This window comes from Diuraphis noxia, unplaced genomic scaffold (genome assembly GCF_037042655.1).
Source record: "Diuraphis noxia isolate RWA-SAM2 unplaced genomic scaffold, SU_Dnox_SAM2 contig0003, whole genome shotgun sequence".
In the NCBI taxonomy this organism is placed as follows: domain Eukaryota; kingdom Metazoa; phylum Arthropoda; class Insecta; order Hemiptera; family Aphididae; genus Diuraphis; species Diuraphis noxia.
In genome coordinates this window covers 80,456,560-80,483,930 of record NW_028301713.1, presented here as the reverse complement: position 1 = coordinate 80,483,930, position 27,371 = coordinate 80,456,560, and the positions used below count along the sequence as shown (strand labels likewise).

The 27,371-nt window shown below is 28.8% G+C and overlaps 3 protein-coding genes across 8 annotated transcripts; 1 reads left to right on the top strand and 2 right to left on the bottom strand.

Annotated features, from left to right (window-relative positions):
• Positions 1–81: 81 nt before the first annotated feature.
• Pex11ab (peroxisomal biogenesis factor 11ab) lies at positions 82–5,391 on the bottom strand. 3 transcript variants are annotated; one of them, XM_089224687.1, is made up of 3 exons: positions 5,272–5,391; positions 2,017–2,132; positions 82–1,082 (listed from the first exon to the last, which is right to left on the bottom strand). In XM_089224687.1, the coding sequence occupies exons 1-3, from the start codon at positions 5,289–5,291 to the stop codon at positions 550–552; spliced, it is 669 nt and encodes a 222-aa protein (XP_089080813.1). In that variant the 5' UTR covers positions 5,292–5,391; the 3' UTR covers positions 82–549. The 3 variants fall into 3 exon arrangements, with proteins under 3 accessions (XP_089080813.1, XP_015375538.1, XP_089080812.1); XM_015520052.2 differs by lacking the exon at positions 5,272–5,391 and adding an exon at positions 3,394–3,846; XM_089224686.1 differs by lacking the exon at positions 5,272–5,391 and adding an exon at positions 2,440–2,613.
• On the top strand, positions 4,016–8,607 carry LOC107169982 (maspardin-like). The gene is made up of 7 exons (XM_015519964.2): positions 4,016–4,398; positions 4,715–4,849; positions 4,926–5,031; positions 6,909–7,035; positions 7,321–7,435; positions 7,513–7,764; positions 7,838–8,607. Exons 1-7 carry the CDS (start codon positions 4,297–4,299, stop codon positions 7,901–7,903), a joined length of 903 nt encoding a protein of 300 aa, XP_015375450.1. The 5' UTR covers positions 4,016–4,296; the 3' UTR covers positions 7,904–8,607.
• Positions 7,321–27,371, bottom strand: LOC107170143 (pH-sensitive chloride channel 2-like). 4 transcript variants are annotated; one of them, XM_015520182.2, is made up of 9 exons: positions 27,236–27,370; positions 22,889–23,078; positions 22,203–22,435; positions 21,999–22,081; positions 21,011–21,181; positions 17,915–18,070; positions 16,826–16,991; positions 12,957–13,116; positions 7,321–9,275 (listed from the first exon to the last, which is right to left on the bottom strand). In XM_015520182.2, exons 1-9 carry the CDS (start codon positions 27,307–27,309, stop codon positions 9,054–9,056), a joined length of 1,455 nt encoding a protein of 484 aa, XP_015375668.1. In that variant the 5' UTR covers positions 27,310–27,370; the 3' UTR covers positions 7,321–9,053. The 4 variants fall into 4 exon arrangements, with proteins under 4 accessions (XP_015375668.1, XP_089080811.1, XP_089080810.1 ...); XM_089224685.1 differs by lacking the exon at positions 27,236–27,370 and adding an exon at positions 26,051–26,073; XM_089224684.1 differs by lacking the exon at positions 27,236–27,370 and adding an exon at positions 25,715–25,880.

Here is a 27,371-nt window from a genome sequence, read left to right as displayed (position 1 = left end):
TCATTTAACACATTATTAAAAAAATATAATACACTCTTGGTTGAATAGGAATGTTGAATAAAATAAATTATAAATAATAAATTAAAATGGAAAAAAATTTATTAAATCAGCTCTTTTTATATTTATATTGATTACTTTGTTCTACATAAATTAAATTGTTTAACAGGTCAATCAACAACCCTCCAACTACCATAAAATCCAAAAGTTAAGTACCTTTTACAATTTAACTTTTCTAACAGACTTATAATTTTTAATCACTTAATTATTTAAAATACTTGATGATGTGTCTTATAAATAACAAAATAAATAAAAAATGATAATAATGTAAAATTCATACACAATATAAAAGTTATACATTTTAAAAATGATTTTTATTTTTATTATATTTAAACAAGTATAAAATAAACAAATTAATTAATATAATATTTAATTGACAAATTAGTGTTATAAAATTAAACTTGTGTCATAAAAGATACCCTAATATTTATTAAACTCTGATATTGCTACTTTTTTACTTATCAAAAGGTAATTTAAATGACAACAAATGATTCACGTATAAGGTAACTTGGCTTTCTGGTCCACAAGTGTGTACAAACTAAGCACTGATGATATCATGCCAACTACACCTATTGTACCTGGACTTAACCTAATAAATCCTAAGTTTGACAATGGTAACATTATATCACAGCTATTTTTTACGGTATCAATTAACAAGTCTTTATGAGAACGAACAAATTGGACTGCTTCACCAGTAAATATGTCTTTAGGAGTTACTTTTCTATTCAGAGTGTTTAAAATTTTTTTTTCCAGGATTGCTTTTAGTATATTGTTCAACTCCACAAAATCTCTGACAAGATTCATTATTATAGATAAGAGCCAATACCGATTGCTTGTTTGACCCCATTTTGGGGCATTTATTTGTAAAAAGTTATTTCTATTCAACCATAAGCAATGGTCACAAAACAGATACAAAGAATGAGCTATCTTTGAAAACGTCACACAATATCTAATAGTTTTATCTGAATGGTTAATAGTCCGCAATGCAGTATGCAAGGAATCAATAAAGCGGCCAAATCTTAACACTGTAAAAAAAAAAAATATATGTTAAGTTTTAAACATAGGTAACAATTGTAAATGTATTGATTTGGATACTTTTTTTATTCTTAAATTTATTTATTTATTGTTAGTAAGTATTTATAATAATTAGAGCGAGGATTTGTATGCATTTGCATATTTATTCTGGTTGATCGCATGATATGCTAAGTGAGCACAAAATTTTTTTCATGATATAACGATTTAAAAAATGAAACTTTATTAGTACATATTTTTGGATATTTTGTCATTTTTCTATTTTAAGGGCTTATTTTACAATTTTAATTGCATATTTCTTCTTTTTTGGGGCATATTTCGATGTTTTCTAAATTTATACTATTTTCAATTATAATATAAGAAAACAAAATTATATTTTTATAGTTTCAATTAATATCAAAATATCAAAATATAGGTAAGTACATTTATTTTAGGAGACATTTTTGATATAAATTGATTCCTTTTTTTATATATAGATTAAAGCTACCTGAAAATAGTGAAAGTGGAAAAAATAAAAAAAAGTGTTTTTAGTATTGTTCCATAATTTTTTTTTATAATATATTGTAATGAATTTTTTTAAGCATATTTTTTTTACTTTCCATGCATATTTTAACATTTTAATGCATATTTAAGATTTTTTAGCCCATATTTGATTGATTTTTAATGCATATAAATCCGCGCTCTAATAATAATTAACACACAGTCATACAATAACGTTTATAGAACACAAGATGCCATGTGTAGATTGTTTAAGATAAGTTGCATTTATCACATTTGATTATTTTAATTTGTAATAATAACTACAATTATTAATCCAAATCTAAATACAACGTGTTGATACTACATAATATTATGTAGTAACAATGTATCTTATACAAAATTAATGATATTACATTGCAAAAAAAAATAATCAAGTATAAAATATACCTTTACGAAAAGCTGCCAAGGATTGTTCAAGTTGTTTGAACTTTTTAATTGATTTGACGTCAAAGTCATGTTTTTCCATGTAATGCCATGTTGTTTTTGAACCATATTGTACAAACCTGAAAAAAAAAACCATTAGTATCCATTTCAAATATTGTACACTAAAACATTGATCATTACAAAATCATAGAATTACCACAGCACTCATCATCACCAATTATAATACAATATGATATAATAATTACCAATATAAAAATTGGTGTTTGTTACCAGTACAATTAATAATAGTATCTTACATTTTTAACATTTTAACACTAATGTTATAATCCATGAGTAGCAAGTTTTGATAAATTCAAAACTATAATTTATGTGTGAGTGACCATAGTTATGGGAGTTTTCTAGTAAATAATATAACATTAAAATCACTTAATACATGTTGGAGTAATAATATTCATTACGCCCGTAACCGAGGTTTGAACAGGTGACGTGTGTGTTGCAGTCGACACCTTAGAACGCTCGGCCACTCTGTCCACCATATTCACTATACTACTATAGTACCAAGTGGGCAGTTCTAGTACTGAAATTTGACATGGTATATAATATTATCACTTATCTGTTAACTATTTATGAATTTAAAATCTAACAAACAAACAAAATTGCTAGTAATATTGTGTGCACCTCTTACCATAGAGAAGAAAATATTGCATTTTTAAAGTAAGCAGTATTTAATAATAGCTAATAACTATAAATAGGAACATCCTTTAAAAATATATAACCACATATTCAACTAATTAATAATAATTATACAAATAGGTTGTCGGAGAGTACAATTTTTTTATTTTTCCAACCTAAGTAGAACATGGTAAATTTGCAATCAGCAGAATCAACCATGATTTGTTAGCTCGTTGGTTTTTTTACAATATTTCAATTTTAAAGATATTAACATTTTTAAATCACAAAATTTTGCATAAGAAATTAAGATTTGCATAAACATTGAAACATCATAAAAACCCAATGCAAAAACACAGGTAATGTTCTAAAAATTAAATTTGAAAATAGGTTAAGTATCTCTAATATTTAAGCTAACCACATAAGGCTAAACAAAACTTTGCCATGTTGTGTGATGGTCAGGGAGAAAAGCCATTAGAGCGGTGACATCATTGAAAGAGTTGAAAAAAAAGAGTGCTGGGTATGCAATCAAACAAATATAAACGAATAGTTTAACTTTTTACAAAAACCGTTTTCTAGGTCATTTTTCGTCGTCCCTTGTACACTCTCTTTTTCGGAGGCTGTTCCGACATGTTTTAATAATGCTGAAAAGTGACAAGTGACGACTGATGGTGGTAATCATTATAATAACTAAACCTATTCGAAAAGTACCTCGCTACTCTGTCACGGCCGGCGGTTTTGTTATTCAGATCGACGACGAAGTTCATGTTTCGCCCGTAGGTAGACGCACCGGGCTGGCAACTGACAAGTGTCAAGTGAAAATAATTATCGATCGTCTGGGTCGCAAACGGATGTTTAAATGTTTGATTCGACAGAAAACGTTTTCCGATCAGGCAACGATCCGGCGAACAAGAGCGGAGAAATCGGACGTTAAAAACGATAAATTGCACGCGACCGTTTCCAGGTAGAGCCTTCAACGCGCGTCCGGCGTTTTCCTACGAATTTACATTCATATTCTGCAGCGATTCGTATGGTGGTCGTCATTCTACGGCCGTCATTTTTATATTGTTTATTAATATTCATTTATTCCAATTATTCCTCTTTTCGGAAACGGCGGGGTTTTACGCGACTGCCTATTATAATAAAATTATACGAGTTTATTCCGTGATATAGATAACGGCTTATCACACCACGACGCGTTGTTTACGTCTTTTCGTACTTTCTTATCGGAATTGTTGCTCTCTCCCGCCCCTCCACTCAAGTCACTATGTAAGACAGTAACACTATACAATAAAATAGTAGAACAAGGTGGCAGAGTGTATTTATATTTTACACTATTCATAATAATAATATACACCTTGGCGATTGCTGACTATTATTATCATTATACATAAATATAATAATATCATAGTACATTTCGACTATTACTATTATTACTATTATTACGTTATTCTGCCATTCTGGCCGCTGCGATAAAGTTGAGCAACAGGTTGTTGTTTTTTTTTCTTTTCTGCGTGTCTTGCGTTTTGAGTTGCAAGTTGTGTTCTCATTTCTTTATCCGAATCGCATGACGATGAACGTAAACAATAATCATCGTCGTTGAAAACGAATGCTATGAGTTTCTCCAGTCAGATATTTCGTTCGCCGGAGTACACGAGCTTCAGGTGCAACGTGCCTCTCAAGCAGATCATATTGGACGATACCGGCACGAATAAGGTTTTGACTTTTTAAATTTTTTACAATTCATGCTACCACTATACATTTAGTGATTGCTTTTCACTGGTGTGTTTTGTCGTACGTCACTCGCATCTTTATATGACTATAATATACAGTAAACCCTCCCCTAACCGATGAAATCTCGGCGACTAGCAAAATCTTGGTATTTAGATGTTTCAATGTAACATAATAAAAGCTAGGCACAGGCCAATATATAATGTTACAAGTTGCAAACAATAATGTTGATAAGTGCTTACAAGTTGTAAGTTATAATTTGTTGTCTACAATATTATTATTTGAAATCCAACCATTGCAGGGATGGAGAGTGTACGATACGGGTCCTCGTTCAGTCGAGACCCCATTGGTGTTCTTGCATCCAGTGAGTGGACGAGCCGAAGTTTTTTTCAAACAGTTACTAACGCTCAGTTCTAAAGGCTATCGAGTCATATCAGTATGTGACGTTAATGAGTTTATAACAAATATTAACCGGTTAAAAATTCTTTAATGGCTAATTATTTATTTTTCAGGCTGAAAATCCTCCTTATTGGAGTGTTACTGAATGGTGTGAGGGATTCATGCAACTGTTGGATCATATGGATATTAAACAAGTGCATTTATTTGGTGCTTCATTAGGTAATTAAATAGTTATAATCTTAAAAATAATAGCACATACCTACTTTAATTGTTTCTTATATGTGTATAATGTTAGGTTAATGTTTGATTAAATTATTATTATTATTTTTAATAAATCTTTAATACCTATAATTTCAATAATTGAAAATTATATTTGAATATATGACCTTAAGACTTAACGCCTTTGTTTGTACTAAATAGTAACCATTATAGTAATTGAAAAAATATGTGCAATTTTACCGTAATACAAATGACGCCATGAGAAAACAATAGTTAACTGTAGATGATAACTTTTAAAACAACTAAAACAATTAAAAATTTAATTTATGTATAATATGTGAAAATACTCCATACAAAATTATTTTCTCATCTTATTTAATTTGTTACAACCAATGCAGCTTGTAATTTGTTGATGTAGCATAATTATACTATGTCCAGTGTCGATACAATAAGTATACATTATTCATAAATGCATAATACAGCATAAATTTCAGAAGTGTTGCCATTAATGAATTATCAAAATGTATGTTTTTAAATGCATACAAAGCAAATGCATGATATGTACACCATTTTTTTTAGTTCACAAATAATATTTGTATAAATTAGAGATATTATTTAAAAGAGTAGATAATAGTGAGATACATCACTTAATTCAAAGATGCTATAAACTAACCTCCCAAAAATAACTTTATACAATGATGTGAAATACAATTTATTATAATTATAATGATTTTTAAAACGCGCTTTTATTGCAATAGTATAATGTGCCATATTATCGACTAGATGTTTTGAATATGAAATTAGGTTTGTGTTATGCTTGTCACCCGCTACTTTTCTAAAAAAATCTGAAAAGACCCCTAGTATGAATTAATATCTTAAACTACTTTACAATACATGAAAATAATTTATCTTTAGTTTTTGAATTACTACTAATCAACTTTATTTACAATTTCATTTCAAATAATTTAATTAAAATAATATTTATAAGATTAAACACTTTATTTAAGATACGCTCTATCAAAATCATCAAATTATTATTCACAATTTGATTGGGTCAATATATATTTAGTATAAAATAAAATAAATTAAAATGTTTTTAATGTTTATTTCAACAAAAACAAAAATACAATTATTTATATTAAACTTTGATAGTAATTGTTATAATATAATTGAATTATACTTAGTATAATTTCAAATATCTATTGAATATATTTAAAGCATCACAATAAATTATTCCTTACTTAATTCATGTCTTAATATTAGTACAGAATGTCATTAAATATTAAAACTTATACAAATTAATTGTATATTATTGTTGTCTGTCATTCGTACGAAATTGCAAAATTTTTAAAAGAGTAGTAATATGAAATCAATCTTATGTTTTTATTTATTTAACAATTCTGAAATTATTATTTTAACCTCTCCCCCACAAAAAAAAAAAAAAAAAAAAAGAATGATATACTTATATTTTAATAAAAATAATTGATTGTTTAACTTAATGAATAGCTTCATGATTAATATTTAATGTATGCATTTCTTACCTCAACCAGAATATAAGAAATTTCCTGGAGTCAATACTTTTTTTATGAGATTTCATTTTTCAACCATCAGTCTCCGTTTATTTGTCCAAACAAAAGTTACATCACAAATTATGAGTTTGTACACTATTGAACATAAAACAGTTACCAATTTTGTGCAGGTGGCTGGCTTTTATTATGTACATAACAGCAGCATAGATAAGCATTGAAACTGTTTGCTATTGTTAACAAGATTAAAAGATGCTAAAAGTAAAAATTAATACAAATAAACATGTAGAGATTTTATAGTTTGCCATTTAGATAAACTGTGTATTTTCAGTAATTTTATATTTTGCATAGGTGGATTTTTGGCTCAAAAGTTTGTAGAGTTTTCTACAATTGTACATCAACCTAGAGTTGTATCACTATTCTTATGCAACTCTTTTACTGATACATCAATATTCAAATATAAAGATGCTGCTGTTTTGTAAGTTTAATTTTGTCTTTATGTAAAATAACAATTATTAGTTATTATTTGTTTGTAAAAAATGATAACAAAATAAAGGTTTTTATTATTTATTACTTAAATGGTTAAATACTAGTATTATATCACCTTACAATTAGTTTTTTTTATAAACTACACTTCATTACTTTTGAAATTATTTCAGTTTTCCGTACAATTAGGTTTTAAAATGTTTATAATATTATTTTGTTTAAGCTCGCTATTATTTATTGTTGATAAGTGATTATATTTGAATTATATGTTTTCAAGGTTTTGGATTTTACCTGCAATAGTGCTCAGAAAAATGGTGTTATCAAATTTTTCATCTAGAGAAACATTTTACGATACGCGGATAATGGATTCAATAGATTTCATGGTCGAACTGGTAATTAACTTCTATCTATACAGGTTATATAACATAATTGTATTGTAAAATGTAATAACTATACTTTTTCCATTTAGATTGAATCATTATCACAGGCTGATCTAGCATCTCGTTTGACCATAAACTGTTTGAATAGCCGCGTTAATACATCATTGATGAGAGGTTTAAAAAGTGTCACCCTTATGGATGTATTTGATGACTATGCCTTAGGTTCGCCCATTAAGGAAAAAATTTACCAGGAATATCCGGATGCTAAACTGGCTCAACTCAAATCTGGTGGTAATTTTCCATACTTAAGTCGCAGTGATGAAGTTAATTTACACTTGCAGGTAAATATGCATTTCCAGTATTATTTCTGAGTCATACATAATATTATATTCTAATAAATTATACTTATTTCAGTTACATTTGAGAAAATATGATGGTACTCCTTATAGTGCAAGTGACAACATTCCTAATACAGAATAATTCAAATAGTGTATCACAAAAAAACTGCTCAATATTATTTATACATTATTACTGACCAATTTGCTGAACAAGTCTGTTGTGGAACAATTTGACCTATTTATAAATGCAAAGTATCAAAAATTTTGAATTTTATCTCAATTAGATATTTTTTTAAGTCAAAACCTGTTGAAGACTACTAAAATATGTACTACACTTTATAGAGTATTTAAATTAAATTGAAATGTGTGCTACCAAAAATCATATTTTATAGTTTTGGTGCTAACCACCTTTTAAATGATTAAATAATACTAAAATTAACCACAATGTCAATACATTGTATTGTTCAAAATTAATTCTTAAACAGCATTTTATATGTACATAATTTCTCTGCGTTGTATTGATTTAAAATACACAACTTAATGTTAGTTATATTTTTTATCGTACGCACTTAAATTTTTATTTTATGCAGGGTTAATATTTTTATTTTAAACTTTGTTTGATACTATAGTTTTTCGATTGTTTTTAATTTATATATAATATATTGTTATGATTGTTTTTTTTTTATTTATACCAATTGAATAATTTTACATACTCCAAGCATATGTGGTGATACTTTATACTTCATATTTTTGCTATTTATATAATAATTTACTCTGAATACTGAATACAAATCTTGTATCATTCTTATTTTAATACAATATAGCCAATTTATTTTTAAATGTTTATTCTATGTGTTTATATTATTATTATTATTATTAATTTGGTTCCTTATTAGATAATTTTAAAAAATGTTATCAAAATAATCTATGCGTACAGTCTAAACATCGACAATGTATGAAAAATTAAAAATATATTTATGACATAAAATTATTTATATAAGGTACATTGTATTACCTATGTTTAGTTCACAGGCGAAAATTGAAATTAATTTACAAACAAAAAATTGTTTTACTTACATTCAAGCAAAGGTAATAGTATTTAAAAATATTGGCATACATGTAAGGAATATCTATGTATATATACCATATTACCATTTATATTTGTCCTTCAGAAAATACTGAATACCGGTGTTGGGCACACCTAGTCACACCGAATAACCCCTTGAAATTCTTGTACAGCTTTGAAGGTGTTGGTATCCGTGCAACCATTCCCACAGGTCGTCGAAGTCTTGTTATACCCACAACAGGCTCCAATACACTGCGTTGAATAAAATGAACGATGCTGGGAACACAATTCGACTTTTCTCATCGATCCAAATCGAAATCTGTTGGGCAGTAGTCGTTAAGCCACCATGCAAATGACGTGCTGACTCTTCGGATACCTTGAATTTCACCTTGCCCATCGCTTTCATTTCCATTGTGTAGGGCAGTTCTGCGTTCAATTCTGTCGTACCCTAAACATATTTTACCGATAATTATTAAGTATAATATATAATTATATTAGGTGCCGCGCGCAGTAGAGTGTGTACTGTATAATGACATGCCTACTGGTACAGACATAAATACAAAGAAGTCAAGTTACAAACGCTTCAAGCCCAGCTTATTATAACGATTGATTTATTATTAAGACCTATGGGAACACAATTACCAAATTAATATCCACATTGATGATAGCTTTATTTTATGACATCAAAAAAATTGCGTGTAGGTTAATGATTAGGTACAAACCGTATCCTGCATATTATAGATGGAGGGAAAAGTAAGCAGCAGCTATCGTGTTTTTTTAATTTTACTTTAAAGTGCTTAACTATTGAAGTCAATCCAATCACTAATCTAAACTCGATACTACCGGTCGGAAGGACAGAAGGTCGTTTTAAACTTTAAAGCGATGTATAATATTATACATTATTGCTTAAAATACATAACGATAACATAATAATGGTCACGCAGACACTTTGTACGATCTGGTGAATATGTTTATTTTGGAACACGGAAACTGTGTAGCTGTGTAGGTACCTACTCTTATATCTATTTTAATACATGAAGTATTTAAGTATATATTAAGTATTATGTAAATAAGCAATGTTATAAACTTTGATGAGATTTTATATTCAAAAGTAAATTAAAGATATTATATTAGTATCACCTATATAAACATTCTAAAATAATCAGTTTTTCTTTTATTTACTGGTTAAATAACAACCAAACATAAATAATTAGTGCTATCATTTTATTATATTTTTTTTTTATCTATGTTAATTTTCTAGATAGGTATACAATAATTTAATGTCATAACTCATAATCTTAATAAGCAAAAAAAAATATACCTACCTATATATTACTATATTTGTATATTACAAAATTAGATAGGTAAACCAAATGGTATTTAAACTTAATAACATTTTAAATATAATTTGTCATGAATTTAGCCCTATTTATATTATACCTATACAATAATATGTATAAAATATTAAAATATAACAAAATGTCCGAGTTTCACAATCTAACGTTTACCCGACGTACAAAGTTTCCTCACACATGTGTTCGCACTTTTAATGTTGGATCATAAAAAGTGACATACAAGTAACAACCGTCAGTACACATTGCTGGTACATGGAAAATTTATTTGACTAATTATTTATTCTTAAACGCTCAGTATTGAACTATTACGTATCGATAAACTCATATTAGGTACTCTCTTGAAAAATATAATAATTATTAAGTCGAAATGCACACCTACCTGACTACCTATATTATTATAATACAAATTATTAATTGAAATAGGTATTTCATTTCTTTATGCAAGTGTAAACACAGACAAAAAAATTACTTATAAATAAAAATGAACACGCGTCATCATCGTCTGCGTCAGCAGTGGCGCAACGTGATAATAAAAATGAAAAACATTGGATATGCCTTATTTAAATTAAAAATACTGTTTTCTCACATGTCATAGTTGATAATTATTAACTATATTATTTTTTTTATAAAATCTAACAAAAATTAACTTTTTGTTTTTACGGCAGCAAAGTCGTTAATTATTTTGTTTATATCCAATTCAGCTTTTACTAAAGATTATATAAGAGATATCGGGAATAGAGCCACCCCCCCCCCCCAAAAAAAAAAAAAAAAAACCCCGGAGGGTCCCTGTGAATTGCATACCCTACGGCCTACACTCCCGATAATTTCTCCACTGAGCGTCAGACTATTGGTTTCGTTGCTCTGATAAGAATCTGTAAGACGAGATTTATACAATATTTACCTATCTTTGTAGGTATAATATTAGTCAGCGCACAACACAAGATAAAATATTTAGATACTTCTAGATACATGCGTCACATGTGATTAGGCACTAGGTGTGTACCTACAGGTAGCTATACTCCTTATTTCTAATCGAGTAATTGATGTTATACATTGGTATATATATATTTATATAATACGAGTACGATGTGTACTTACTGGCTTTACGCCCTGTTTGTAAACAACTGATAGACAGACTATATAGTAGCATCTACGTCCTACGTATTTAATACACAAACTAGTAGATTACATTTTTTTTTTTTGGAGAGTTTTAATTATTTTATCAAAACACCAAACATAATATATTATATAGTTATTAGGTATATAGTCAACAATTAAAAACCAGTAAACTAGTAGGTAACACACGCAACACGCGCCACGGAAAATATGCGTAGTTAGGTAGGTATTTCTAATAAGAACCCCCTATTCTTGTATTTTATATTATGAAATGGATAATTTTTTTTTGAAATTTGAAATTCTAAAGCTCAAAGTATAATTCCTCAATTTTCTAAATATTTATACTATAACGATAATAGACATAAAAACTGGTTTTACAAAAATATAAAATAGATGTAACATGTAAGTAGGTATCTACCTAATAATGGATCTAGTATTTTTATTACACTTGGACTATTTTTACAAATTATAAAAACCAATAGATTAATAATATTTGCTAATGTTTCCAGACTGATGTAGCCCTCAATCTTATTCAAAATTAGGTATAATGATAGATAGCATGGATCTATTATCCTTAAATCACAAAGTTAAATTACTCAAAAATTCGTTTAAAAACAGGGTCATCATTTCAGGTTTTTTTCGGGTGTGCGAAGTTTTAAGCAGGCCATTTTGAAATTTCACCAGGCCATATAAAAATAAATATACATACGTATATGTATATTATCCTGCATTCAATTATTTCTATACATTATAGACCGGTTATTACAATTTGATTTTAATCATATAAATAATTGTGCATTCGTGGCTCGTGCATTATTTTAGGCTTCAACAAGGCGCAAGCCAATTGTAACATTCTAAAAGTAAGGGGTACAACCGCACATCCTGACCCCCTCAAATGACGACCCTGTTTAAAAATCAAATTTTTATTTAATATATCAACATTTTCAGTAATTATCCATTAAATTTTCAGTAGAAAAGTAGAGGGTTCTTATTTGAAAAACAGAAATATTTATCTGTACGGAAGACTCCTTAATTAGTAAAAGCGAAGTCTTTAAAATTTGAGAAAATGTTTTTTAAGTATATATAATAATTTATTATATAATATATAGGTATATATATGTATACTCAAAAATTAAGAAAATAAGATTTTAAATAACCGAATTAATGAAAAAAATAGGTGTAGATATGAGCAAGCTCGGTAAATCTCCCTATACATATCAATTTATCATACATTCATATCTATACAGCTATGCGTATTATATAACTTTAATGCTCTAACATATAGGTTCGTAATCTATATTAAATATGGTACAGCTGTAATCTCACTGAATGACAAAGTAATCAAAGGCTCCACGCATGCATATTAAAAAAAAACTTGTATCACAACTCATCTGGAAATATTTTGGCATAACCGCATAACATATTCGCATGTTTTAATAATATCGAAGGTACACAAAAGTAAGCTATGTGGTGATGGTGAGGGTGACGACAACAATATAAAGAACAATTCGATTCATATATCTATTATCATATTGTTCTGTGCCATATTATACCTGCTATATCCATCATAAGGAATAAGCTTTCTTAAGAAAATGTCTTTGTGGTAAAGCTAATAAATTGTATTATACTCTGATATCTGGTAAGTATTTATACTTTACTTTGTTCTGTAGCCTTCTTCCGTCTAGAAATAAGCTGTCGGCTGCGATGGTTTTTCGCGGTCGGTCATTATTTAATATCCCCTTGGACATTTTGCTCGCTTTGATCGATGATTTAAACATTTGTTTGTTGGATTTGCTTTTCAACTTGACGGGATGACAACTGAAAAAATGTAGATTGCACATTTAAGCATATTCTAGTAGTTAATAATACATATTAGTATATTACATAAATACATAATACTTTGCACAAATTACTAATGAATAATGATGATATATTGGGTACTAGCTAGTATATAGTATAGTGCGCACGAAGGATTTTGGGTATTTAATAGCTAGGGCAGAGAGAACTTGTAGCATTTGCTTATTTGTTTTGCACAGTCACAAAAATAGCCGGGTACGAAATAAATACGTTTCATGCTTTCATCACACAGCTAATTTTGGAATTTTATTTTGCACATTAATGCATATTTTGAGTCATTTTTGTTTTTAAGGCATATTTTACTGTTTGATACTCAATTTTATACTTTTTGAGACATATTTAACTTAAAATCAATTTTTTCCATACTGATAATTTTATTTCAAACAATACAGTTAAAATGTTCGGATAAAAAAATTTTAAATTTTAAATTATTATCGTATAATATGGTTTTTGGCTGTCCATGCAGGGCACACGTTTTTCCTATAGAAGCGTTTGCAAAGGAAAATGATTTTTACTAAACTATGATTATTATTATTTTGTGTGTGTCAGAAGATTAAATATAAAATTAAAAAAATATATTTTGTTTATTTGGCTATGGTACAAAACATATTTAAATTTTGTAATTGTTTTGACTTGTTTTACATGCAACATGTTATTTATTTTATTAACAATTTTAAAGACATTTTTAAGTGCATATCTATATATTACTATGAGGTTTCTAAGTATATAAGCAGTGCTTGAATATTTAGAGCTTTATTAGAGCTACAAGTCTTCTGCCCTATTAATAGCCAATATCCCTTGCGGAATCCACAATGTATAATTTATCTATGGAAATGATGGTTTTGCGAGGTAGCAAACTTACAGAGGCACTATCCACAGCAGCCGTACAACATTTATACCACGCATATAGAAGAATTGTATGTACATCGTAGTTTTTTATTTTCTTCTGATAACCTATAAGAATCTAAATTATTCTTTCATACAGATCCATCTTTTTGTTGATTTTCGATTTGTTATTAAAAATTATTGAGTATTGATACCAAAAAAGAAAATGCCACGATACTGATAAAATTCTCTTCTATGAAGTATAACAATTTAGTGAATCAAGTTGATTCAATCAATTATAAAGTGTAAATACTTATAATGTAAGTTTGTCCCACGTGAAACCGTTTTCTTTTTTTATATTATCTAGCCTTTAATACTTATTATGATTTATTATTTTACTAACTACTTGTTTGATTTTATGACTTATAAAATGATGACCTAGATGAAAAATTGTTTCATAAATACTTAAAAGTAAACAAAAAAAATATTTCCTAAAATGATAATTATAACGAGACAGTGAGTGTTTTATTTTTGACAAATCACCTGGTATTATATTGAATGATGTATAGTATTAAGATAAAACTAGTTATCTGACTAAATAATACCTATAATTCGTTAAAAAAAGATATTCAATCACAAATTCATAACTTTACCATATACCCATTAATAGTCTACGATTTATGAACTTTACTTTTGAATGAGCAACAACTAACAGTGTATTAAAGTAGTTATGATGATATATTTTATACTATTTTATACTATTTCATATATGATATGTACCTACACTGCGATAATATACGTGTAAAATTATAGAATATACTATACAGGGTGATTCTTTTATCAAACAACACTTATATGGTGTCTGTGTGTAAATACCACCTAACATACACCTATAACACGTCATAAACACTACCCAAAACCACCCAACTTTGGGAGGCTATATCTTGTAAACGGATTAACGAAAAATGAAAATTCATTGAAAAATAGCCATTTTAATTTATGAAATTTTAAGTATAGGTTGTCATTTGAAAATCAAAAGTTGATAATGGTTAACCTGATAAATATAAGGGTGAAAATATTTAAAAAATATATACTTCTAGAACAAGATGGTTCTAAAATTTTGAAAAAAAAAAAATTTGAAAAAAAGTCAATAGTTTTTGAAATAATGAGTGTTGTTTGATAAAAGAATCACCCTGTATAGGACATAGGTATTGATTTTAACAATGTAAGCGTATAGGACACTACGTGTTTCGAAGTAAACGTGGATTGTTGGAATGGGCGAATGTAAGTTCCTACACGAGACCTAGCAGGTAAACAAGATACATATGTTAGTTCCTACATGATAAAATAAGGTACATATGTAAGTTCCTACACGCAGTAATAACCAGGTACATGTGTAAGTTCCTACACTAAGTATATTATAAGTTATCAATATGATATTAGTTATAATGATATGTCATATTATAATACTGTCATACATTTTAACCCTTTATTCTACTTATATTGTCCACCGATTGCGACCTTTTTTCGTGTAAATTCCACCGGTACGTTTATTTTAACTGAAAAAAAATGTAAACTCCACCGGTATGTTTTTTCATAGCAGCATCAAGTCAATTTTTCAAATTTTTTTTTTTCAATAAAGTATTAAATATATTTTAATAATAAATTCCAAATTAAAATAACAAATTGTATAAAAAATAAATATAAATTACATTTTTAAGGTCATTTTTTGAGGAGATTTTTGGCTAATTTTTAAAGCATATTTGTATGGTTTTGAGTACATTTAAATCCGGGACCTAATTATAATATATCTATTGTATTTAAATACAATAATTTAAAACCATATAAAAATCAAATAGAAATAATTGAAAAATATATAATTTTATTATTAACATTACGTAAGTAATAAGTACCTACATAATTTATGTACAGATTTATTATTTATATATATTATATTCAGATACTTATATATTTTTTTACACAATATTAAAATAAATAATATAATAATAATAATTGAATATCTAATAGACCTTTTGTAAAAATATGTATATTTGGATTTTTATATGGAATTTATGTGCTTTCAGGTCAAAAATACGTATCGGTGGAATTTACATTTTTTTTACCTGAAAAAAAAAATGTATCGGTGGAATTTACATGCTATAAATCCAACCCTAAAATCGACTACCTGTAAATCGGTGGAGTTTACAATCGCCCATACGATTGTATACCGTACCGTACCCCTTGTCATTATAATTATAGGTAGATACATTTCTCAATTTAACCACACCCAGCGTGGATTTTCACACCAAATCGAATGATATTTTTTCTATAATTTAAAAAAAAAATGTTGCTAAATTCGGCATGAGTGAGCGATAGTGAGGACGGGGCAATAGTGTGGCCATGCGGCGAACGTATGCACATCGTAGTAGTCCACCTTCAAAGACATTATCTAGTGGCTGATTGCCTATAAAATGTTTTTCATACTTTGAATTTTGAAAACACCATATTTTCCAACAAGAGATTTTGTTTGTCGTCCATATGACTTAAACTTTATGGCTATTCATATTAAGACTATTAAGAGGATATTTTAAATTAGTGAAGCAAAGCGACGACACCTGTCCATTTTCAAAAAAAAAAAATTTAAAAAAAAAGATTATATCACTTGTATACATGGTAAAGTTATAGTTTTGTTCCTGAAAGTATATTCTCTTAACCCTTACCCCCTTCTTTCAGCCTTAACGATGCCACTTCTAACACTGATTTGCTCATAATACAAACATTCAAACCTTAAACTCCCTTCAAAATATTCGGTGCTCTACACATTTATATTATATTAAACACTCACCCATATCGCCATATTGTGTTGACAAAGGCAAATTCGGCCAAAGAGAGAAATATGAACGCAGTGCACACAATAAACCACAAGTCGTTGGATCTAATATAGGACACGTTAGGTAGTTTGGAGCCTGTGTCGACACCCAACTGGAAGTATGTGAGCATTGTACTTGTACCTGCAATATTAATCGTGGTTTCTTAAATAATTATTACATGCATATAGATATACATTATGATTATATAATCAAAAGAAAACTCAAAAACAGTTAGCGGCGTACACGTCAATTTTATAATTAGAGGGGGTCATAAAAAGAATATTTTTCAATGCTATCAGTAATTTATTTTTTACTTTCATCCGTTAAAATATTTGTTAATTTGTTTTAGTGTAAATATTAATTAATATTGATTGTTGAGAACAAAATATGTCAAATGAACAATCTGAACGTTAAATGGTATTCAAATATCAAATATAATAAAATAATACATTTTTATAGATCTATAAAATATAAATAACGATTGATCGTTGGTCGATGGTTGACCAGTTTACGGTCATTATTATCATACTATTATAATACCCACTGTGACACTATAATAATACAATTAAATGTGTTTTTTTTAACATAATATAATAATTATTCCGATGTCATAATTCAATAACTTTATATAACAAACAGAGCTTTAATAATACAAACCTACCAGGTATATAACCCACATAGCGGTATAGCACATAATTTTACTGTCTTTACTGCCACGTGACGGTATATTTATATACAAGGTAGGGCACTGACAGTTGTTGTAACACAGCAGCTATAGTATGTGTGAATATGTAGAAGTTTGTTTTTATCTTTGATTCCATTTTCACAACACAAATAATTTCGCTAAATAAAATTAAAATTGTTGTCTAAATTAAAATCAATATTAAACATTTTAAACACTTTATTCATATTTAATATAGTGAAAAAAACCTATCATCGCAATTGGGTGAACACACCTTCTCCGTGTACGCCACTGAAAAAACTTTTTTCAGGCTTAGTACGTTTGCGTGTTAACACGGTCATCGCTCAAATTAAATGTATGGGATTTTTTTTTTTTAACGTACCGATTGCGACTCGCGCGGGTGTCGCGTCTGGTGCCATCCAAAACGACACCCACGAAATTGTCACCAATAATATGCCAGGTACGTAATAGTCCATGATATAGAACCCGTACTCCCTGGCTAGTAAGAACGTTAACGTCAAAGATGTATAACGGTAAGCTGTAATAAGAGACAAATATGCTAGGTTAAGTAGTTAATTTAGGTACCTATGTAATACATATATATATATTATATATATTATAATTACTACATAGTACATACATAAATACATTATATACATACGTCATACTGCAGCCATACCGGATAAAGAATCGAGATTGGTAAATTAGGTTCCTAATGACACTTAATAAGTAAATTGGGGCGATGCCCGTTTCCACCAAAGGTGTACCTTTCCCTTTTCCACCAATATCCGTTTCCAACAAATAAAATTATTATTACCACGTTTTTACAAAAACTACTACACTATACTATATTCTACGATTGAAAAAAAAAATTATCAACCAATTAAGTATAAGTATAATATATATAAGTAGATACAATGTACCTATAATACAATACCTACGAATGTTTATATAAGTATATTCTATCCACCATGCAATTTTCAAAAAATTTCGACTTAAGTTGAACTATTCATAGGCATTTGAAATTTTCGATCATTATTAGTTTTTTTTAAATTAATATCGATACAAATTTATTTGTTAGGCAGAAAAGATTGAAAATTTAATAGAAGGTTCCTAACATGTTTTTACAATAGCAGTTGCAAAATAAAAGGAATACATAGTCACAATTTTTATTTGTAAGCATTTAAAGTTCAAATTTTGACTAAATACGTAAAAATTACGACAATGTTCAAATTATCTTAGATAGAAATTCAAACAAGTTTTTCTTTTTAATTCTAAGATTTGAAAATTAAATACAAGGCTCCTAACATATTTTAACAATAGCAGTTGAAAAATAAAATAAATTCATAGTCACCATTTTTTTTTTACAAGGATTCAAAGTTTGAATTTTGACAACATACGTAAAAATCACGAAAATTCATAAAAAATTTTTATTTGAAATCTAAGATTTGAAAATTTTTCATAATCTATAATATATCCTATACCGATAAACCGCCTTCGCTCAGAATCGTTTTTCGTATACAATGATATAATATCATTGGATTCAAATTTAATTCCATCCATCACAGTAACCCACTTGTAACCTACTGTACAGCAGAGCGACATCCACGACTTACCTGCCTTTTTTCAATTCATCATTAGTATTTTAAATAAACTTATTACTGTATTAAAGACTTAAATATAAGCGTAGTATACAAATTATTTTGGTAAATTAACCATGGTTTAATTATAGGTAGATCTCATTTGGTGGTAACGGATATTGGTGGAAACGTGTTATGTCCGTAAGACCGTAAATTGAGTCCCGGGGAAAAACAAGTAATAGTTAGGTCCCAGAAAAAAAAGCTAGTAGATAAATTGGGTCGCTTGAAAAAAAAGATTATAGCCTGTATTTATAGGGTCCGGCTACTAATAAAAAAAATAAAAAATAAATTTCATTATTATTATTATATAGGAGAGCAAATTATTATATTATACACCATGTAATATTATAACCCGATTTGAGTTTATTAAATAAATATTAATGAAGTTTAACGTGCAAATAATATATACCTATACAGAGTGATTCATGAAGCTTACAACACTCATTATTTCCAAAAGTGTAAATGTTCAAGTAGTTTATGAGTTATAAATATTTAAAGTTTAGATGAGCGGAGTAGTGGACAAAATATGTCGCGAGGTAACCCCGTACCACTCTACTCCGCTCATCGAAACTTTAAATACCTATATCTCGTAAACTACTCGCCCTAAATTCAATTTTTATATATCAAATTACTTAGAAAAATATTTTGTTTTGGAATATCAAATTAAAACTACATGTTGTCATTCAAAAAAGTAAAATACTTAAAAAAATTGTTAAAAATATAATTTTTTAATAAAAACATTGTTTTGTAAACGACTTGAAGCTATGTAAAATTATATTTTCAAAAACATTTACACTTTTTGAAATAATGAGTGTTTTACGTTTCATAAATCACCCCGCGCGTATACGTATATATTATAATATATAATAATAATATTTTATGAAGTAATATTTTTAATCAATATAAATGAAGTATAATATAATGACAAAATAGATGAAATTACATCTATTCTGTGATGTAATAATTAATATAATAAGATTTATTTTTATTTTTTTAATTAGTAGGTAGCCGGGACCTATATAGGCTATATAGTGTTGTTTTTCGCGGGACCCAATTACTTACCTATTACCCTACATGATTTTCTCCGGGATTCAATTAATCAATTTAAAAATGTAACAAACTTATCTCAGACTCAATTTACCGAGTCCCACAGGAATTAAGGATTTAGAATTATAAAATTATATACAATGTACCATGTTCATGTACAATGGTCAATGATTACAGACAGTGGCGTATTTTGGGTGATTTCTTAAGCGGGGGGGGGGGGGGGGGGGGTGTCAACATTTATTGAACCTCACAAACAAAATTTTTAGTATTATTTACTAATGTAAAAAGACATTGAATTAATTTTTTAACAAATTAATATGTTAGGAATTGACAAGAAGTTTTACATTTGATAAAAATAGTATACTTTAAAATAATAAATGACAACACTAATGTCCAATATATTAGGACTTTTTTTTAAATATCGGGGAGTGTCAAGACACTGAGGACACCCCCCCCCCCCAAAAAAAAAAAAAAATACGCCACTGATTACAGAAGTACAAACGCAGTTTTAATATAAACAACACATATTTTTTGCGACTATCGAGTAAATCTTACAAAAGTTATTTTTATAGAAATTAATAGGAAAAAATATAGATAGTTAGTATGTACTTAAGAACACCGTCCGCAAACCTGACCTATTGCCTAACCAATTTTTTTTAGTTTTTATAATCATGTTACAACAATAACGTCAAACAGCATACCAATACACTAAGGCATTATGCATATCTTTCTAATACAAATTATGTATTATATACATATCTATCTATTTATATACCATAACAGGTACTTACTAGAAGTCGGGTCCAGAGAAATTGGTTCAACGTAGTGTTCGGAGCTGTGCGGTATTATTTTCAGCAACTTGTATTCCGTTAAATAAGGCACCCACGAGTTGTCATTTAACGCTGCGGTGACCGGCGATTCGATTTCCCATTCAAGCATTAATTGTGTAGTGTCATATCTCCCTGCAACCAAGTTCGTTATAAACCACAGTTAAGATTCATAATTCATATTATTGTATTATATTATATACGTGATAGGTCAGTGGCGTAACTAGGGGGGATGGGGTGATGGGGGTAATATCACCCCCCTCCCCCGTCAATGGTAGAAAATCTCTTTTTCTAAAAATCAGTCATAGTTACAATATTTTTCACTATTACAGAAGTATTTTTACTAACCTTATTTTAACCTAACCTATAAATCCTGATTCCTGATACTAAATATATTACTATAGGTATTAGCCTACAAATATGTCCCTGAAAGTTACGCGTTATTGCGTTATAATATAGTTATATAAATTTATAAATTTATAACTTAATTAAGCAAAACTTGATTTAATTTTAGAAATATTAGAATTTATATGGATTTTGTTATATTTAGATATTGTATCAACATTTTAAATATTTTAAGACAAATTCAGAGAAACATTATCTTCAAAATGATATAGGTAAGATAATATGTCATTCTACACGAGAAAAGTACTTTGAATAATATCTATTATACCTTAATAAGTCATAAGGAAGTTTTAGCACCTCTGAATAGGGACGTGATCACGGGTGGATGAGGGCGTTATATACCCCCATTTTACTTATTTTTGTCATATAAAATTTACGATGAAGCAATAAATGAATATATAACGTGGTCTTAGAAATACCAAAAATTCATACGGGAGGGGAAAGGGGTAGATAACAAAAGAGCTGAGCCCGCCACTGCCTCTAAATCTAATAATAATATTATGTAGTAGGTATATGTGGGTACAATTTACGCATATTATGCCCTTACAGGTTTCCATGATCAAGTGACACTGTTGACGATCGAACGGGAATCTGCCTAGCTTCACCCAACAGAACACAGATGTCTTTAACCTGTAACAGGTAAACCACAAATACCGAATATACGTGGTTAACAATATTATAAGCTTAAATACGTAATAGTATATTTTTTAAGCAACATTAAACAGCAGTAAAGAATCCAGCTGTAGCACACCTAACCGATAACATCACGGTTCCGTCCGGTAACACAGTGACCATCAGGTCTTCGGTCATGTCGGCCACCGTCAGTGAGTGTTTCTCGTTGGCAATGTACACGTTCGGCATCCATATTCGCTCCAACACTCCCTTTTGACACACAACTTCGGAAGAGTCCATCGGCGCTAAATTATCAAATGCCAGTCGGACGTCTTTCCACCGGAATTGTAACAGTATCCGCACTTTGAAGTCCTATTAATTCATTTATCCATATATATATTAACATATTATAATATATTAACCTACGTTTATTTATAATTTATAATTATATACGTATCATAAATGTTGTAAGCAGTTATTTTTCTCTTATATGTCTTTTAGCATAAATTACAAAACAAAATAAAACTAGTCACTGGTTCACTGCATATATACTAATTCTGAAATGAATAAGATACTATACCAATACTTCAGTCTTAAATAGTTCAATCTACCGAAATTGGTAGCAGATTTTGTATCAAAATTCCTAATCATATTATGTACATATACGTTCAGTAGAATATCCTATGTATAGAGTATAACAAACATATAGGCTATATGCCTATATGACGTGTTCACTTGGACATACTAACTATGTCAAAAAATTGATTTATCAAATCTATATAATATTATCCGAAGTTGTTATTGTAAATATATAATATAACTCACCAGGTTTCGCGGGTACACAGAAGTCAAATGATAGACATGAATCCTAGTGGACACGACGATTGGATTATGCGCAACGAGTTTTCCAGGGGCCGCTGTTTTATCATACCGACAAGGATCGGTCAACCACCGAAGTATTTTCTCCGACGACGATACTTCATCGTTGTACTCCGCTTCGCAAGTTTTGTTTCGCCTAAACAGTAAGCATAAACGATAAACATAGATTATGTATAAAATGCGTTCGAGTTGATTAAAATAGCTGAGCAGTGATTAACTCTGCGAGTTTGAAACTATATAGTCTATAGTAGGTGCTATATGCAGTGATGAGAATAACATACAGCAGCCACCTATTCCTAGACATCTGTCTGAAAAATAAAAATAATGTCTACGCTCTAAACTAAATGGCATAGACATACATAAATAATCCAATAATTTATGTAAATTGGTAATAAACTATTTATGTTTATACTAAATTAATTGTTGTTCCTGTTCGTTAATCCGGTTAATCGTTAGTCTTGCAAACAGATTTTTTTTTTTTTTGCTTTAAGGTACGTAGGTATGTAGCTAAAAGATAAAAATTATATGGATAATCCTAAAAAAAAAGTAATAACAAAATCAAAATTGGTAATTTAGTATGTAAATCTATGTTTGTTTATCCTTTATATGCATTCTACACTATTCATTCGATCGTCATGAAACTTTCGTGACAAACTTTAGACAAATTTTTCTTTTTTAATTTGCCCAATTCCTAATTTGTTTGAGTAGTTTAACTAAAATGTCTATACTAAAAATAATAGTCCTCAAAAATGGTAGGGGGGATACAATGGGCACCGAGAGTTTACAACGCTATCTGTATAAAATGTGGACTTAGCTATAATAAAATGTGACGCCAAATAAAACCACCTGTAGCGTTGAAAACACTCTACAGTGACAATTGTGAGGAATCTACAACATGATAAAACACCTTTTTTATGACACGAATGAGCAAATTTGTCAGCGTATCAAGGGATATAGAAATACAAAGAAAACCTTCACGATTGAGCATAAAAAACTCTGTAATGTTGTCATTTTTATTTAACTATATTATACAATAGGTACATTTAAATAATTTTAGTCGTTCAAAATATTGTACGAGTTAAAAGTCTCCGATAAAATAATTTTTATATTATTTCATTTAATTTTTTTTTAAACATTAATTTTTATTATGTCAAATATTAATATATATCATATACTTATAGATATTTTGTTTTGTAATACCTACTTGTTTTAAACATTATTATAATTTTTTATTAATTTAATAGAAGATTGTATTGTTTTTAGTGACAATACATTTTTAGAAAAAATAAGATTAGTAACATTGTCGATAAAACTGGGCTCGGTGCACTGCTCGCGGCTCGTTTAAGTTTGGTATCATAATATAATAATTGGTGTAATAATACATGAAAATAATAAATTAAAAAGTTCCGGCAATGTAAATGTGGCAACGTCGCATGAAATATCCTATGCTCAACTACTTTATATATCTATGATTGTGCCATTGTTCTGTGTTCGTGCTTACCATGTGGTTTCCAGACCATTATATCTCAGTCTGAGGTACCTATTTATGATAAAGTTTAAACTAACAGATTTAACCTTTTTTTTTAGATACAGGTCTGATGATCGATTATGATAATTCGAATGTACTTTATACTACATTTTTTCAACAATGACAGTGGCAACGGCGGGGAAACTGTACATATTTAATTTGAAATAAGTGCTAGTGAACTGTTTATGTCCGCATAAAAATAGTACGGCACTGAACACAACAATTATTGTGTCGCATACTAATCACTCAATAATTAAGAACAGTGCCTACTTCAAATTTAGTCATTTACACGTCATTTTAAAAGTTGTTTTCATAGCTGCTGTTTACACTCTTTATACACCATAAAGTTTGATCATAAAATAATGGTATCACTGAACGAAAAGTGTGTATGGTTTCGGTAGAGCGTTGTCCGAAACACTATACATAGCTAGTGTCATTTAGGTACTACATATGTGTCACACACAGCGAATAGCATTTTAACCAATGATAGTAATGATAGTATATATCATACCTACATTTTTAGAAGCACCCTATAGCTGGGTAGCACTAAATAAATTGAAATGCACTAATAGCTACATGAAAAATATGACCTTTTGTCCTCGGATGCACTCAGAATCCATTAAATTTTGGGACGCATTCTGGAAACTCCCATTATTTCTATTAAACTAATTTATCTTACGATTATTCGGAATACAGTAGGATCATTGGATTAAATTAATTGTTGAAAAAGTATTTACATTAATTGAAAATATAATTGTTAAAGGTTTTAAGCACTGGCAAGAATAACGTTTTTAAATCACAATAATATAACTAAAAATCATCCTTCACAGAGAATTAATTATAATTAACATTATTTATAATCGAAAAAAAAAACTAAAAAAAAAAATTCTTATGGCTCAAATAGTCAGAATATTTTGTTTAGTTTGGGAAATGGCAGTATCAAACGTCAGTGAAAATTTAAGTATGTATAGTTGAATTACACCAAAAAACAAAATCAATTTTGTTGAAAACTTGTTTTGCGTAGATAAAATCTCATTTTTCCTTTAACATTTTTTTTTTGTTTTACCAGTGTTTTCGAAGACTTAGAATACCTACTTTACTTTTAAATCCCCACCGTACCTACCAACAAACAGATTTACTTTGCTACCAGAATGCTGAAGTAGGAAATCAAAGCATTTTTGCTGTTCTAAATAAGTAATTATGACAGACACAAAAATAGGCACACGTCATTATAAAATTAATACCTGTATTTATCACTCCGCTCAGAATTTAAAAAACATCGATGGAGCTCTAAAATAACTTTCATCTGCTGTTATTTTATATAATACTTATTATGGAACAAAAGCCAAAAGGTTGGATGTATAGTTGGAGCTCAAACTTAATAATATATACACTGCACTTAAAGATATCTAATCATCAGTAATAACTTCATAAGCATAACGTTTGCTGTCATTTTTTAAACTGCATAACACTCATAATATATACGTTGAAACGTTGAGAATAAATAATTAAAATACATGTGTATTTTTCGAGCACAGATTATGCAAAATGTAATAATAGAAAAGCGAAATAATATATACCTATTCATTTTTCAGTTGTTATTCAATACATAAACAGCACGTCGTTAACGTTAATCCTATCCGGCTGCATTTCTGTTTGATTAAACAAAAGAAAACGGTGGCCAAAAATTTAACATCGTCATTCATTATACATAGTACATACCAATACAATAATACCATAACAACTAATGACTTTATTCATCACCGTGTTCCAGTGTCCTATGAGATATGACCTATATATACTACCACTCCTACACACTACACATAATATATAGGTAACTAGTATTAGGATATTTATTAAAATATTATATGCCTATATCATATAATGTGTCTATTACCTAAACATACTGAATCTCTTAAAATATGTCAAAGTTACAAACAAGGAAGGTCGTTATTAAATCATGTTATTCGTTATTTAATCTTCGATTAAATCAGGCAAATCGTGTAAATATTAAATAATATATAGTCAATTCTTTTGATTTGGTATATGGAACGCAGATCATTAAACATCTATGTTTATTATAGAAATCTAAAATTATTGATGCGTTTTAATTAAACCAAAACGTAACAACACAATAGTTAAATATTTAAATTTGTACCCTTAAACCAAATCATAACACATAATACCTATAGTTTATACGGCTATTGCTAATTGCTATACATAATGTGTACTGGATAAACATGAATATGTTGATCTATATTGTATCCTCGATGTAATAAAAATGATAATCGCTAAGAAAACAAATAGGCATTTTTTGCACGTGGAAACAAAATACTTATCTATATAATATTAAATCGAAGATAGACAATATTTCGGATCATGGTAGACGGTAGTACAGACAGGAACCTATACTGTCCAAGCGCCCCCATTAGACAACAATATAAAAAAAAACACCTGAACCACGACATACCAACTCCCGACGATGGCACACATTTTCAACCACAACGAATAAATCGTCGACCATCGATGGATATCTACATAATTTTTCAAAAACGAAAAAAAATTTCAAAAAATTCATTACCTAGGTACTACAAGTCGGAACTGAAATTTTCAATAATGTATGACTCTGGAGATTAGTGCGCTATAATATGCGCATATTGCCTAGGTATATTATTATTTTTTGTTAGCGATTTACGTATTAAGGTACGTAACGACGGGGCCGAATTTAAAAAAAAAAACAGCGAAAAATACGTCAAAACTCTTACTTGGCAGACGGTAACGGTAGCACTACGGTAAACAATAAAACACAAACAAAAATGTACAACTTTATGTAAAACATGTTCAGCGCGAATGCAAACACGCCATAGTATGCGCGTCGTTATATGGCGTGCATATGCCTAA